Source organism: Grammomys surdaster, unplaced genomic scaffold (assembly GCF_004785775.1).
Source record: "Grammomys surdaster isolate TR1022 unplaced genomic scaffold, NIH_TR_1.0 189, whole genome shotgun sequence".
Lineage (NCBI taxonomy): Eukaryota > Metazoa > Chordata > Mammalia > Rodentia > Muridae > Grammomys > Grammomys surdaster.
This window is the reverse complement of record NW_021604634.1, coordinates 2,534,645-2,549,132: the sequence shown is the minus strand read 5'-3', so window position 1 is coordinate 2,549,132 and position 14,488 is coordinate 2,534,645. Positions and strand designations below refer to the sequence as shown.

General features: G+C 43.0%; 1 protein-coding gene across 4 annotated transcripts in view; it reads left to right on the top strand.

The window, feature by feature from the left end:
* Positions 1 to 14,488, top strand: part of Znf236 (zinc finger protein 236) — an 84,150-nt gene that overhangs the window by 52,145 nt on the left and 17,517 nt on the right. For all 4 annotated transcript variants that reach the window (XM_028768935.1, XM_028768934.1, XM_028768936.1 and 1 more), the window contains 6 exons: positions 1,698 to 1,980; positions 3,029 to 3,132; positions 4,800 to 5,165; positions 5,957 to 6,102; positions 6,195 to 6,435; positions 6,910 to 7,089. In XM_028768935.1, the coding sequence (XP_028624768.1) occupies positions 1,698 to 1,980; positions 3,029 to 3,132; positions 4,800 to 5,165; positions 5,957 to 6,102; positions 6,195 to 6,435; positions 6,910 to 7,089 (1,320 nt within the window). The remainder of the gene's footprint in view (positions 1 to 1,697; positions 1,981 to 3,028; positions 3,133 to 4,799; positions 5,166 to 5,956; positions 6,103 to 6,194; positions 6,436 to 6,909; positions 7,090 to 14,488) is intronic.

The window sequence follows — 14,488 nt, the reverse complement described above, 5'->3', positions numbered from 1 at the left end:
GAGCTATGAAAAGCAAGTCTATCAGATGCCTAGACAGTCCTCCTCAGACCCTGGAGTTGGGCAGTGTCCACTGGTGAGCTCGCATGGATACATTCAAGGCCAGTCCTAGGCTTCTTAGCAGTTAAGAAGGCATAGATTCTACAGTCAATGCTAGGATCGCTTCGTGGGATTCCTTTAGCTCTTTGTCACACTGCATTCATGTTTACAGACACTGTGATGTGTCTTGTTTGCCTATCAGAGAAGAGTCATCCATTGTTTGCTCTGCTCATACTGGTATTTGTGATATGGATTTTAGTTCTTTCTCAGCTGGGATGGCTGGCTGTTTGGCCTTACATGAGCTGTCTTCTATTCTTGCTATATTCTTTGCTAATTTTATTATCTATTCCTTTTTCATGACTTGTTTTATATTGATCTTTATATATTTTGGTTATTTAAAATTTCAACACAGTTATCACCATATTTTACCAACAGTGTTGGTGGGGACATGGTCTATAGCTTGCTTAATTCTTTCAGACCTCACAAATGTATTATGAAGTTTTTATGTGTATTTTTTTTTCTAGAAATTTTGTGAGTAGATGTTCAGTTTCCTGGCTCTGTCTTCCATGACTGTTCTCTTTTCTCGCCAACTCTCCTGTCTTCTGTCTGTTCCATCTTTTTTCTGAATATCAGTCCTGTTGTTTTTCCCATTTACTGATTGGAATTAACACTGTTCACTTCACTACTTCCCTTTCTGTAGGTTTACATGTTTCAGTCACGAGTCCCGACCTCCTACACACACACACACACACGAGAGAGAGAGAGAGAGAGAGAGAGAGAGAGAGAGAGAGAGAGAGAGAGAGAGAGAGAGAGAGAGACAGAGAGAGAGACAGAGAGAGAGAGACAGAGAGAGAGCAAGTGCACATTTGCACCTTCCCTCTTCTGCTTTGTGGAGTGCAGCAGTGTGACGGAAGTCTCTGTGCTCTTACCTCAGTAGCTCTCTTCCTTTCATTTTTGCTAGCAGCTTTTTTCCTGGTTATTGTTATTGTTTTCTTTTGTTTTTGTTTTTTTGTTTTTCTTTGAGATACTGTTTCTCTGTGTAGCCTTGCCTGTCCTGGAACTCATGTTGTAGACCAGGCTGGCCTTGAATTCAGAGAGATCCGCCTGCCTCTACCTGCTGAATGCTGGTTTTAAAAGCATGCACCACCACCTCTGGCTATTCTTAGAGTTTCACTGCAATTTGGTCTGCTCAAGAAGCTGGAATTTATCCCTATAATGAGAGGATATGTGGAGTGTGTGTGTGTGTGTGTGTGTGTGATTTTAAAAGTTTCTTCTCTCTACTCATTCTCTTTAATTGAGGGTTTTTTGTTATTTTATTAAGTTGGCCTCTGATTTTTGAGCATCTGGTTTTATTTACCTAGTAATTGATTTTGGCCCATAGTCGCATATGAGTCCTGGCTTTGTAGGCCATGATGGTTGTTAAACTCCTGCTGGCCCTGTAGCTGGCCAGAGCCAGCCTTTATCCACAGTGGTCTCTTCTGGTGCCTCTCTCACTTGTCTTCGTTTTTCCTGGTCAGATGAGTTCCATTAGCCCAAATGGAAAAGCAGCTGTGTGCTGCCTGAAACGTGGCTTACTAACTCTAACCTTACATATGTCACCCTCATTTGCTTGTGTTGAAACTTGATTTTTATTGTTGATTTTTGTACCCTTTTTCTTATAGACACATGTGTGGAGGAAGACGAAGAAAATTCTGACAGAAGTGCATCAAGAAAGCCTCGTCCTGAGGTCATTACTTTCACAGAGGAGGAGACAGCCCAGCTGGCCAAAATTCAGCCCCAGGAGAGCGCTACTGTGTCTGAGAAGGTCCTGGTGCAATCAGCTGCAGAAAAGGACCGCATCAGTGAGATGAAGGACAAGCAGGCAGAGCTGGAGGCGGAGCCCAAGCATGCCAACTGCTGCACATACTGTCCTAAGAGCTTCAAGAAGCCCAGTGACCTGGTGAGGTAAGGGTGCTGCCACTCCTGTCTGCAGTGCTTGCAGACTTGAACGTGAACTTCAGTGTTTTTCACTCTAGCGTGGGAAGTTACTTGTGGGTATGTGGTTCTAAGCCTGCATGAACTTTTAGTGAGCTCATGTAGAACAGTCACGAGGAACTGCATTGCTTTTGCATTTTTCTGTATGATTGTGATAGAAATAGAAAACGAGCCGACTTAATTGAGGAACACAGAGTGCTTGTCTGTGTCATGTATTGAAGACTGGCAGATATCTTCTACAGAGGGGAGGGTGGGCATCAGGATGAGAATACATGACAGGCTAGCCACCAGCAGATGTCGCAGTCAGCAGCTGACTGATGATTGACATGCAGGATGGAGTGTGGCTGAGTTGGGAGGAGCCTGGGACCTGGAACCCTGTCTGTCCCTAGTGAGGTTTCCAGTGCTGGGAACAGACACATGGCCACAGCAGCTCTTAGAAGGTCAGAGATTTAGTTCATTATCATCATGAAGGGAAGTATGGCAGTGTGCAGGCAGACATGGTGCTAGAGAAGGAGCTGAAAGTTCTACATTCAGATCACCAGGAGCAGGGAATTAACTGGCTTGAGCTTCTGAGACTGCAAAGCTTGCCCCTACAGTGACTCACTTCCTTTAATAAAGCACACCTTCTCCAACAAGGCCACACCTCCTAATAGTGCCATTCCCTATGGACCAAACATTCACCCATGTGAGTCTCTGGGGCCATTCCTATTCAAATCATCATAGACTCTGAACTCAAGAGAAGGTGGAGGAGCTCCAGGGCTGTGTAGAGTGGGAAGAACCAAGCCATGCCAGATGCCATTATCCAGTTTGCAGGCAGAACACTAAGCTTGGCTCAAGGAGATATTGGAGCCAGCAGGGAAGGCTCAGCAGGTACCTCAGTAACCAGCAGAGCTATAAGTCTTCAGACAGGCTTACAGCTGTGTGGACTGCACAATTTGTTATGCAGCAAAGCTAAAATGTTTAAAATACGTATGTAGTTAACAATAACATCTCTTAATTAGAAATACTTTTTTACTAGGCATGTTAGAATCCATACTGGAGAAAAGCCATATAAGTGTGATGAATGTGGAAAGAGCTTTACTGTGAAGTCCACTCTAGATTGCCATGTGAAGACCCACACAGGTAAGGAGTAGCCCTCAGCACTGCAGGTGCCTCAGGGGTGTCTTAATGCTTCGCAAAAATGTCTCAAAATTATAGAGAGCTCAAAATTAGGAACCATAAAACAGATATAAAAGGGTTGGTTTATTTATTTGTTTTATTTCTATGTAAGGAAAGTGATCTAACTCTTTGAATGGATGAGGGGTAAAAGTCTCAAAAATCAAATTATAAATCATCCATGTTCTTATTCAGCTTTCCATTCTTCTCTCACAAGGTTCCCTGCTAGTCTCATTTGGGCCAAAGAGATTCATTTTGCTGATGTTTGGAAATTCTCTCTTTTTTTTTAAGGTTTTTTTATTTAGATCTCATTGCAGATGGTTGTGAGCCACCATGTGGTTGCTGGGATTTGATCTCATGACCTCTGGAAGAGCAGTCGGTGCTCTTAACCACTGGACCATCTCTCCAGCCCGGAAATTCTCTTGACAGTTAACAGATTACATTTTCTTTCTATGTGAGGAGAAAATGTTACCAAGGGGACAGTAGTGTCTTCTTTTCTTGTCTCTTTCATGATGTGATTTGACGATCTGAAAATCAGTTGTATTTAAAAAGCACAAACCTTTTGTCTGAGTTCTGCAGTTGTAAGGCATCTTCTCCAAGCCACAGGATCCTTGTGTGATTTGAGACTAATAGCAGCACAGTTGTCCCAACTCCATGGGGATTGTATTTGTACTAACACATGACTAGCTGGAAGTGCTCATATGTAGGAGTGTAGGAACTCTGCAATGAATGTCAGACATTGCTACCATTGTCCACTAGGTAGCATTGTCAAGTTAACCATATTCCAAAAGTTTGGGTCATAAAGTTGAACAAATATCTACAGTTAGACTTTGATACATTTATGTGAAGTTCTATCATTCTTTCTCGATGGATCGTTATTGGCAACTACGCAGGGATGAACATACCTATTAAGAGTTTCTCAGACAGTTTCCTGTTGTTTCATCAGGTTCCCAGTGTCTGTCCCTTTTGTTGTATTATAAACTTGCTGAGAGTGCATGGGATAGCTATCCCCAGCTTGCTTCCACGTCCGGTACACTGTGTTCACATGCTAGGTGCCTGGTGGTATTCCTTATGGTTAGCATAGCTATTCCAGCCTTAGCGAGGCTGGGAGTTCAGCTGAGGCTACATAGGTAAGAAAGGTGTTTTTCTTCCCCTGGATACCCCAGAATAGTATAGGATCACAGGTTTACTATAGCCTCTGAGTCTGCCTGATCATTCCTGGCAAAAAGCAATACTTATTTCCTAGGTGTCTGATCCTGAGTTCTTCCAGGGCAGTCAGTGTCAGTGGCATTCGTGTATGTAGGTGATCATGAGAGGATCCAGAGGGGTGGAACGTAGCACTAGACACAGGGCCTGCCTGTGGGCTCAGGATGTTCCCTGTGCACATTCTTCCAAGTGGAATCTGATGATTTCAGGACACAGTCTCAGAGAATTGTGGAAATACTAACTGCAGACTGTAGACAGTGTGTGAGTAGGTTTCTACTGTTACCTGTTGTCATAGCGTTCTTGGTGAGAGCCTAATGCACTTGGTGTATGAAACCAGCATGGTGTGTGTGTCTGTATTGGCTGGTAGAGGGTTTCTGTGAGCTTAGGTCGTCACGAGTTCCTGCTCATTCTTCCTGCTGTTCTTATAGGCCAGAAGCTGTTTAGCTGTCATGTCTGCAGCAACGCCTTCTCCACAAAGGGAAGTCTGAAGGTACACATGCGTCTGCACACAGGAGCAAAGCCTTTCAAGTGCCCTCATTGTGAGCTTCGCTTCCGCACTTCTGGGCGAAGAAAGACTCATATGCAGTTTCATTACAAATCCGACCCAAAGAAGGCCAGGAAGCCTGTCACAAGAAGCTCATCAGAAAGTCTCCAGTCTGTGAACCTTCTCAACTCCTCTTCCACTGACCCCAATGTGTTCATCATGAACAACTCTGTTCTAGCAGGGCAGTTCGATCAGAATATGCTTCAGCAAGGTCTGGTGGGCCAGGCTATCCTTCCTGCCTCTGTTTCAGGTAGGAAACCAACATGTGTCCTCTCCTCTTTTTTTTTTTTTTGTTTTTTCGAGACAGGGTTTCTCTATGTAGCCCTGGCTGTCCTGGAACTCACTCTGTAGACCAGGCTGGCTTCGAACTCAGAGATCCGCCTGCCTCTGTCTCCCAAGTGCTGGGATTAAAGGCGTGCGCCACCACCGCCCGGCATGTCCTCTCCTCTTTTCCCACAGCAAGGAACTCTCTGAGCCTTTCCCTCACAAGGCAGCAAGGAAAGTAGAGTTCCCATGTCTTCTCCCACTGTGTCTGCTTTAACACTTGTACTTTAATAAGCTTTTGCTTCAGTGAGTCTAAACACCTTTCTCTCCCAGTTAGCATTTTTATGACTTTAATCTAGTGGAGTTATCCTGTTGTCATTGCTTGCACATGTGTCAAAGGTATTAAATGTATAAGTAAGTGCCACGTCTCTTCCCGCTGTTTGACATCCTGTGGGTCTTCTCCTTCTGTGTCTCTCCACTTGGGGCATAAGAGAGCTAGACTAACCCTCAGTGGTTGCTGTTCTATTAAATTACTGGCCAGTCAATAGTCTTTTTTAGTCTGTTTTCTGCTGTTTGAAATAGGTAAGATTATTTCACAGGGGCTGTTTTGCTATAGGCAGATAATACAGACATATTTGTAGTAAAAATATTTGCATTCCTTAACATAACATGTAAAATTTTTATTTTTTAAAATCTCTGTGTGAAGAGTGAATTCTTCCAGATTTAAAACACTTACAGTATTAAATTTGGTCCTTTTGTTTCTCATTCTCTGACTAGCTGGTGGGGACTTGACAGTGTCTTTGACTGATGGAAGTTTGGCCACTCTGGAAGGCATCCAGTTACAACTGGCTGCTAACTTGGTTGGACCAAATGTTCAGATTTCTGGAATCGATGCCTCCAGCATCAACAATATCACATTGCAGGTAGGGTGACTACCGTGGTTTTCTGTGGTTTGACATTGTCTAAACCACATAGAAGCAGAGCAATTTCACTTCGAAAATCTGTTGCTTTACAGATTGATCCAAGCATTTTGCAGCAAACACTACAACAGGGCAACCTGCTTACTCAGCCCATCACTGGGGAGTCTGGCACAGCCTCCCAGAACAGTGCTCTGCAGACATCAGACAATACCGTCCCAGCCAGTGTTGTCATCCAGCCTATCTCAGGCCTGTCCTTACAGCCCACAGTGACGTCTGCCAACCTGACTATTGGCCCACTGTCTGAACAGGACTCTGTGCTGACCACCAGCAGCAGTGGTAAGTGCCAGTACTCTCTGACCGTAAAACCTGGGAGCTCATGTTGTTGCTCATGATAGCACATATGGCTTTAGGTCAGTGTAGGGACAGTTTTCATTTCTTTGTAAAGCTTACCAACAAAACAGAAATCCTCCAGTGTCCTTGGTTTCAGTGGTGATCTTTCAGTATGTCCATTTTACTGTTACTGGATGCTTTGCTCACCAGCCTTTGATTTCATCATCTCACTTACTCCAGTCTCTTCCCTTTCTTTTTTTCTTTTTCTTTTTTTTCTTTTTTGTTTACTGGAGAATCAGATCTAGAGCCTGTGTACTCTAGGGCAAGTTTTATCCTTTCAGATAAAGCAATTAGAAATAGTTGATAATTTATCTGAGTCTTTGTCTTTTAAAAATAATGTTTTAACTAAGATGCTTTTCCTATAAACCAGGAGAGGTGTGTGAATTAGGTCTCAGTTATTTGCTTTGTCATGATGAGCAGGGACGCAAGACCTCACTCAAGTGATGACTTCACAAGGCCTCGTGTCCACATCGACGGGCCCGCATGAGATCACCCTGACCATCAACAACTCCAGTCTCAGCCAGGTCCTAGCCCAGGCCGCCGGCCCCACCTCCTCTTCATCCTCAGGCTCTCCACAGGAGATCACACTGACGATCTCTGGTTAGTAAGTTCACACTGTGGACAGCTTTCGGCCCACAGCATAAGGCCATCTTGTATGTGTCTTTTTCAGCACTGGTTTTGCATAAAGACATTGTATTTCATTTATCTGGCATCTTCAAATCTAGTGAAATCTAGTATCAGAAGCAAAAATCTGCTTTCTTACATGACTTTCTGGTTCTGTAGAGTTGATGGTGTAGCTGTTTAGATTGGCACTTTTGGTATATATTTTTATGTAGTAGAGACAAGAGCAGGTGACTTCCTGATTCTTGTTCTTGTTCTGTATACTAAAGAAGCATCACTCATTTGAGCTGTGCACAAGAAGAAATTGTCAGAACCCCTCCATGGTGTCACCTACTCTTATGTCTTTAGGACACTACTGGATTGTGTAGAAAGTTCCAAACATGGTAGAACATTGAAAAAAATTGATAAATAAATCGATCAGTACTATTGCAATAAAATACACTTAATGTTAGCCACTGGCCTTGCTGTCCCTCCTGTTCCTCTGGCTCACTCTCATGGTGCACCAAGCAACTTAGACAAGGGAAAGTTTAACTGGTTTATGGTTCCAGAGGGAGAGTCCATGATGACAGGTGAGGCATAGTAGCAAGCAGCAGGAGCCAAAGGTTGAGAGGTCTCATCTCGTCTGCACAAATGAAGCAGAGAAGAGTGACCTGAAGTGGGGTGAGGCTGTAAACTTTTCAAGCCTTCCCCAGTGACCTGCACCCCCCCCACCCCCCGAAAGGCTCTACAGCCTTCTCACACAGCATCCCAATGGGGAAGAAGGATTGGAATACATGAACCCAAGGGGGACATTTCTGGTTCAAAGCATCACCTCCAGGATGCACAGTGCTAGGGAGTAAACCCAGGGTAGTGTGCGTGCTGGGCAGGCAGCTGCACCCCACCCTATTTTCTCACAGTGATGTTATGCCTCACAACCACCTCACAGTACTGAGTTACAAGCAAGAGCATTTTACCAAAATCCTGCTTGCTTCCTGGAGGACCTTTTATGGAGGAGGGAGCATCCAAGTCTCATTTGGAACACGTGGAATAAATGCAACAAACTGCCAGGCCAATCCAAGGTTGTGGGTTTTTTTCTTTTTTTCAGTTTCAGTGAGATTTCCACAAAAATTAAGAGTGGAACTGAGATAAGGGTTATGAAGAAGGAAATGAAAAAGTAAAAGCTTTGTAATCAGGAGGGTCTTACTCCTAAATGGCACGCCATGACTTTACAAGCTGCAGGACAATGCACATGAACATTGGGTTTCGAGATTCAGTAACCCTTCTATTTTGATTATACATTCTGAATTCTAATGTTAGAAATATAGAAGGGTGTTTTAAGAAAGCTGTTTTGATCAGGGCAGTGGTGAAAAGCTGTTTTGTTGAAAACTTTTGTTTTTTTTTTGAGTGCTCTCAGAGTTGGATATGTGCTAGGCCTTATTAAAAACATACATAGAATTTGTGCTTACAGCTTAGAAGTCAAGTTTTTTGCCTTTGTATTTCCTATTTTTCTCTAGTTGGCCATATTCTTACACTATTGTTTATGGGTATAGTAAAAGAGTAACAGTTTATAACATTTTTTGTTTTGTTTTTTAACTTGAAAGGTTTGTTATGTGAGACAATTTCTGGTTGGTTACTTGGAGCTTTGCGTGCCACTTGTTGAAAGAATCTCCATGTCATATGCACATTGTCACTTGCTCTGTATAGTGCACAATATGATATGTGGCGAACAAAATGTTATTTAAGTTGGGCAGATTTTGCGCCAGTATCAGATGTCTCCTCAGGAGCACATCCCAGGCATCTGTCTCAGCCATGCCAGTGAGCAGTGCCGGCAGGAGGCTGTCAGTACAGGGATGCTCTGCGTGGCTGAGTCTGGAAGCCTGCTGGTACCTGTGACCAGTGACAGGTCTGAAAGGACATGGCAGTATTGTTTTATCAAACTAGGCAGGCATGTGGCCGTGAACATTATAATATTTGTAACAACTGTGACAGACAGTATAATATCTAGGTAAGAAGCTAACTAGAATTTCATAAATGAAGGAAGTTGTAACTTTAATTTTTTTTCAGAACTTCTTAATGATGGTCCTTAAATGCTTTAATCTTGTAGCCCACCTACTAGAGATAGTGGGAAAGAAAAGATATGGGGGAGTGGCCCTGTTTAAAAAGGTTCTTTGGAGCAACTCCCATCTGTGTTATCTAGAAATTGGCAGTTCAGTTCACAGGTTAACAGTGGCAGCTCAATCCATTTGCAGATACATCACAGATACACCAGCAGTCCGTTTTGGTAAAGTCAGTATAGCAAACATGAATCAGCAGCAGTGGCACTATTTAGCAGAGACATCCAGGCCTCAGCCTCAGCTTGAGTCAGCAGGAGGGACCAGGAGGGACACCAGAACATCTTGGCTATGCCTCTCTCAGGAAAGTGAAGGTCAGTGAACATGTGAGATGCATAAGGGTTGCATAGCTAGCTCTGTTAAGCAAGCCACACTCAGCCTCCGTCACCATCTTGCCTTACAATGCATGTCTGTCTCAGCTGACATTACTTGACCAATCAGCCCCAGTCCGCGGAAGCGGCAAGAAACTGCAGTACACCACCAGAAGTTTTTCTGTTGTGCTTTTATGGAGTCCCAACAAATGCAGCTCAACTATGCAATGTAAGGTGGACCAATACATGTGTGTTGTTGCAAAGAATCCTTCATCACGTGTCCTTTCACGTGCTTGCTTTAGCAGAACATCCTTTCTCCTGTGTCTGCTTCAGCAAAACATTCCTTCATGTGTTTGTCCCAGCAAAACATCATCCAACTAACTTTCTAAATAACCCTTAGGGTTCCATTTCAGGAACTAGACTGCATTTTGAGGCTAGGCATCATATAAATACATGAATACCAAATACATTTGGAAACAAAATACACAAGTACACAATACCATTTTAATGACAGCACTTTGTCACATAGTCCTGCCTATCCTGCTAACCTGGATTAGATTGGTGTAGATTTTTACTTAAGTCTTAATAACTAATATTATTATATCACAGAGCATGCAGTAAATGTATGTGTATATGCATATGTGTGATTTACAGAATGATTAATACAAGTTAATGCAGAGGCTTCGGTAATGATAAGATATAGACCAGACTAATGCCAAAAGGGAGCTGCTGGGGTCATGGTTTGACAATGAAGTTGTTCCAGATGTGAGGTAAAAGGCTGAAACAGATTTTGAGAGCAGAAAATAGTGAGTTGAGGTCCAGATGCAGACAGCTCATCCAGATCCAGATGAATAGGCAGACAGTTGAATAGCCAACTTCAGCAGTGGTTCGCTGTCAGGGTCACTACTGCTCTGAGGAAACACCTTAGCCAAAGCACCTTGGGCAGGAGACAGTTTGTGACTTACACTTGGACATAGCATTTCATTGTCAAAGGACATCAGGGCAGGAACCTGGGGGGGCAGGAGCTGACAGGCCATGGAGGGGTGCTGCTTACTGGCTTGGTGCCATGGCTTGCCTACTCAGCCTATTTTCTTATAAAACTCAAGACACCATCCTAGAGATGACCTCACCCACAATGGGCTGGCCCCTCCTTTATCAATCACTAATTAAGAAAATGGCCTACATGCTTGCCTGCAGCTGGGTACTATGGAGGTTCCCTCCTCTCAGATACCTCTAATGTGTGTCAGGTTAACATAGAGCTACCTAGTGCAGGTACCAAGCCAACCTGAAAGTCCACAGAGAGTTGAGAAGTCCTCTGCTTGTTGATCCTTGCCATATACAACATGTATCTGTCTGATGCTGGTTGCTGTGAGGCCGGGCCATTATAGTGTTACTTTATGGAGTCCAGAAGAGAGTTAGACTCTTTCTTTGATTTGTTGTTTCCCACAAGTTCTTGTGCAGTTTTCCTGTTACTACTTTAAGATACCTGTGTACCTCTAAGGCCTCAATGCACCCAGTAAATTTACAGAGTAGCTTACTTTTCTGCTCCAGGAATAAGTCATTGACCAGTCTGTGTTAGATGTGTGGTGCTCGACAGATGGCCTAGTTTCTTGGCCCCCCACGGGCTGCAGCCCTCCTCAGAATGGTGTCAGAAGCTTGTAAACTGATCACTGTTTACAATTAGAGAATTCTATCCTGCTTTCCACTTTTGCCCTGGGCCATGACCCTCTCAGTCCTAGATGCCTGAAGAAAGCAGCTCTCTGTGGACTTCTGTCTGTATTGCACATAAAGTCAGACTCAGGTACACACCTTTGGTTCCAGCACTCGGGAGGCAGAGGCGGGTGGATTTCTGAGTTTGAGGCCAGCCTGATCTACAGTATAAGTTCCAGGACAGCCAATTCTGTTTTTAAACACATTTCTTTGTTTGCTAGTACTGAATGAGGGTCTTTTACCGTTAGTTTCCTCTAGATTTGAGAACAATCTATTATTTCCCAACAGTTCAAAACCAAACCTTCCCAACTTTGGCAAACACTTGCCCATTTTTCAAACTACTTCTGAAGTTTTATAAAATTACAGTATACTTTCTTAGAAGACAAGACCTTATCTCAATCTATTTAAAGCAGTGTCTGCCTTTATTAGCGTTTTTCTTTTGTTTGAGAGTATAATTCCCTGCCCTTACCTCCCTCCACAGCCTCCCCTCCATGCTCTGCAAATCCACGCCCTTGTTACGTTCATTGTTACATGCATGTATGCATCTGTGTGTCCGTATGTATCTCTAAGTGTAACCCGAGAAAACACTGTTCATAATGTTACTTGTGTGTATTTTCAGGGCTGATCATTTTTATTGAATAATTAATTGCTGTGTTTTCCCATGAAGAAGACTGTGTCTCCTGCTCTCGGCATTCCTAGTTGCCTGTAGTCCTTTGCCTAGACCTGGTGGGTTTTTGCTCTGCATTGGCTTGTCTGTTGTTGTCCTTGTTCAGCTTATGTCTAGGGTTATGTTGGTGGGATATTATGGGCATAGCTTGGGACATTAATAATAGACACAATCTCACAGCAGACTCCCCGATCCTCCAGCCCTTACACTCTTTCCACCCTCTCTTCCACAGTGTTCCCCAAGTCTTGTTTGTGGGAGTATTGTGTCCACAACTCTGAATTTTGATTAGTTGTGGTTTTCTGTGATCTCTGCTTGTTGTAGAGAAGTTTCCTTGATGATGACAGAGGTCTACACTTACTGTAGGTATAAGGACTAGTGCTTAGATCATTATTAGGGCTTATGCTGGTATGGTAAAGTGGTGGATGTAGGCTGTCCTACAAGGCCTATGACGTCACTAGCACTGAGTAGTCTTAGAAAAATGGGCAAGTAGGCTAGGTTTCCAGTACCAGGCATGGTTTCCTCTTGTTGAGCAGATCTTATGTCCAATTAGAGAGGTGTTGATTACTGCCAAGGTGTGTGTGCCACTACTGTTCTCTTAGGGCTACTGTGCCATGCCAGTTTTTCTGGTTCATAGGTATTATAGCTGGGTAGGACTGCTTGTTGCTTACCCTTTTCAGAAGCCTGTGTGGCACCTTCTGGTACTAGTAAATACAGGCTTTCAACAAACTTCCTGACCCTCTGGCTCTTAAAATCTTTCTACTCCCTTCCCCTCCCTGCACCCTTTCACAGTGTTTTCTGAGCCTCAGAGAGGAGGCATACAAGTCATTTCCAGCTCAGGGGCCTCTGGACCCTGCTTTTGAGGTGCAAGGCCTCTCAGCACTAGGGATGTACCTTCAGTCTCTTGAGAAGGAGGGGCAGCCAAGGGCAAGAGCAGTGTTTTAGGAGTCCCATAGACAGCCTTGACCAATAACTCATGTCTAGTATTGGGTTTTTTTATATGTATATATTTTTATTATATATATATATAAATATTACATAGTATATATTGAGTGGCACATTTGTGTTATTTTTTTTTTTACAAGTTCCATATGTGACCATATTATTCTATTCAGCTTTGGTAAAAACAGGTACATGAGCCCCCACACCATGAATGCCTATTAGAACACAGCAGAAAACCATATATCATATCATCAATAGGCTGTTCTTCTTAAATCTATAAGCAGCACTTTGAACTTTGCTTTTCAAGGTGGTCTTTGACTCTTGGAGGGAGCATTTTCAGCCCAGATGAGAAGAGTTCATTTAAACTGCATATGTATATTTATAAACAGAATTACATGTATTATAGGCCTCTTTTTTAAGGTAAATAGTTAATAGTATAATTTCTTATGACTTTTTCAGACGTCCTTCTTGCTATTTTCTCTCCCCGCTCTTCTCTACTCACTCCTCCCATTCCTAAAGAGTTCCTCCCTCTCCTTTTCCACTTCCTTGATCCGATTACTTGTACCCTGCTGTTACCTTCACCAGCATCATCTGCATGTCCCTCCTTCCCTCTCCCTAGGGAGCCCCTCCCACTTTTCTGTTCTCTCTATTTCTCTCCATCCCCATTGTGTTTGTGCTCCTTTTTACCTTCCTGGCTTCTATAGTTACTCCAGAACATGTGTTTACATTTGAAGATTTGGAGCTAGGAGCTTCTAATGAACGAGAAAATGTAATGCTTGTCTCTCTGGATTGGGATACACGGGCAAGCAAGTGTCTGTGGACCAGGAAGTGAGGTTCTGTGCGCATATGCTTGGGAATGTTACAGCTTGGATATACAGTAGTTTATTTTTAGCTTTTTGAGAATTCTCACTAATTTCCAGAGAAGCTGTACTAGTTTGCAATCTCACCAATAGTGAGTGAGGGGTTCTTTACCGAATGCCCTGTCCAGCATTATTATTGGTTGTTTTGATGATCTTTGCCATTCTGACTGGGATGAAAAGAAATCTCAGAGTTGTTTTGATTTGTAGTTCCCTAATTGATAGCAATGATGAACAGTTTTTAAGATGCTTCTTAGTCACACACACCCCTGTGACAACTCTGTTCAGGTCCCAGACCGATGGGTCTTTTTTGGGGGGTGTGAGAGAGTACCTCTTTTTAAGTTCTTTATATATTCTGAATATTAATCCTCTGTCAGAAGACAGAGCTGGTAAAGATGCTCTCCTATTCTGTGGACTTCCTCTTCACCCAGCTGATTGTTTCTTTAGCTGTATAGGTTTTCAGTTTTATGAAGATATATTACAGAGGCACAGTAATAAAAACAAAATACTGGCATAAAAACAGACATGTGGACCAATGAGAGAGAACTGAAGAAGACCCACACATGAGTACACTTAACTTCAACCACTTAGTACATGATAAGGATGCCAAAACATACATGCTAAAGAAAAGAAAGCATCTTCCAGAAATGGAGCTGGGAAGATGTATTTGCAGAAGAAAAAAATCATGCACATGAGTGATAGATCTAACTGAAATGGATCAAAGACCTAAACATAGATCCTGAAACAATTAAAGCACTAGAAGAAAACAGGCTATCTCCTACATGGTGTCACTGTAGATAGAAG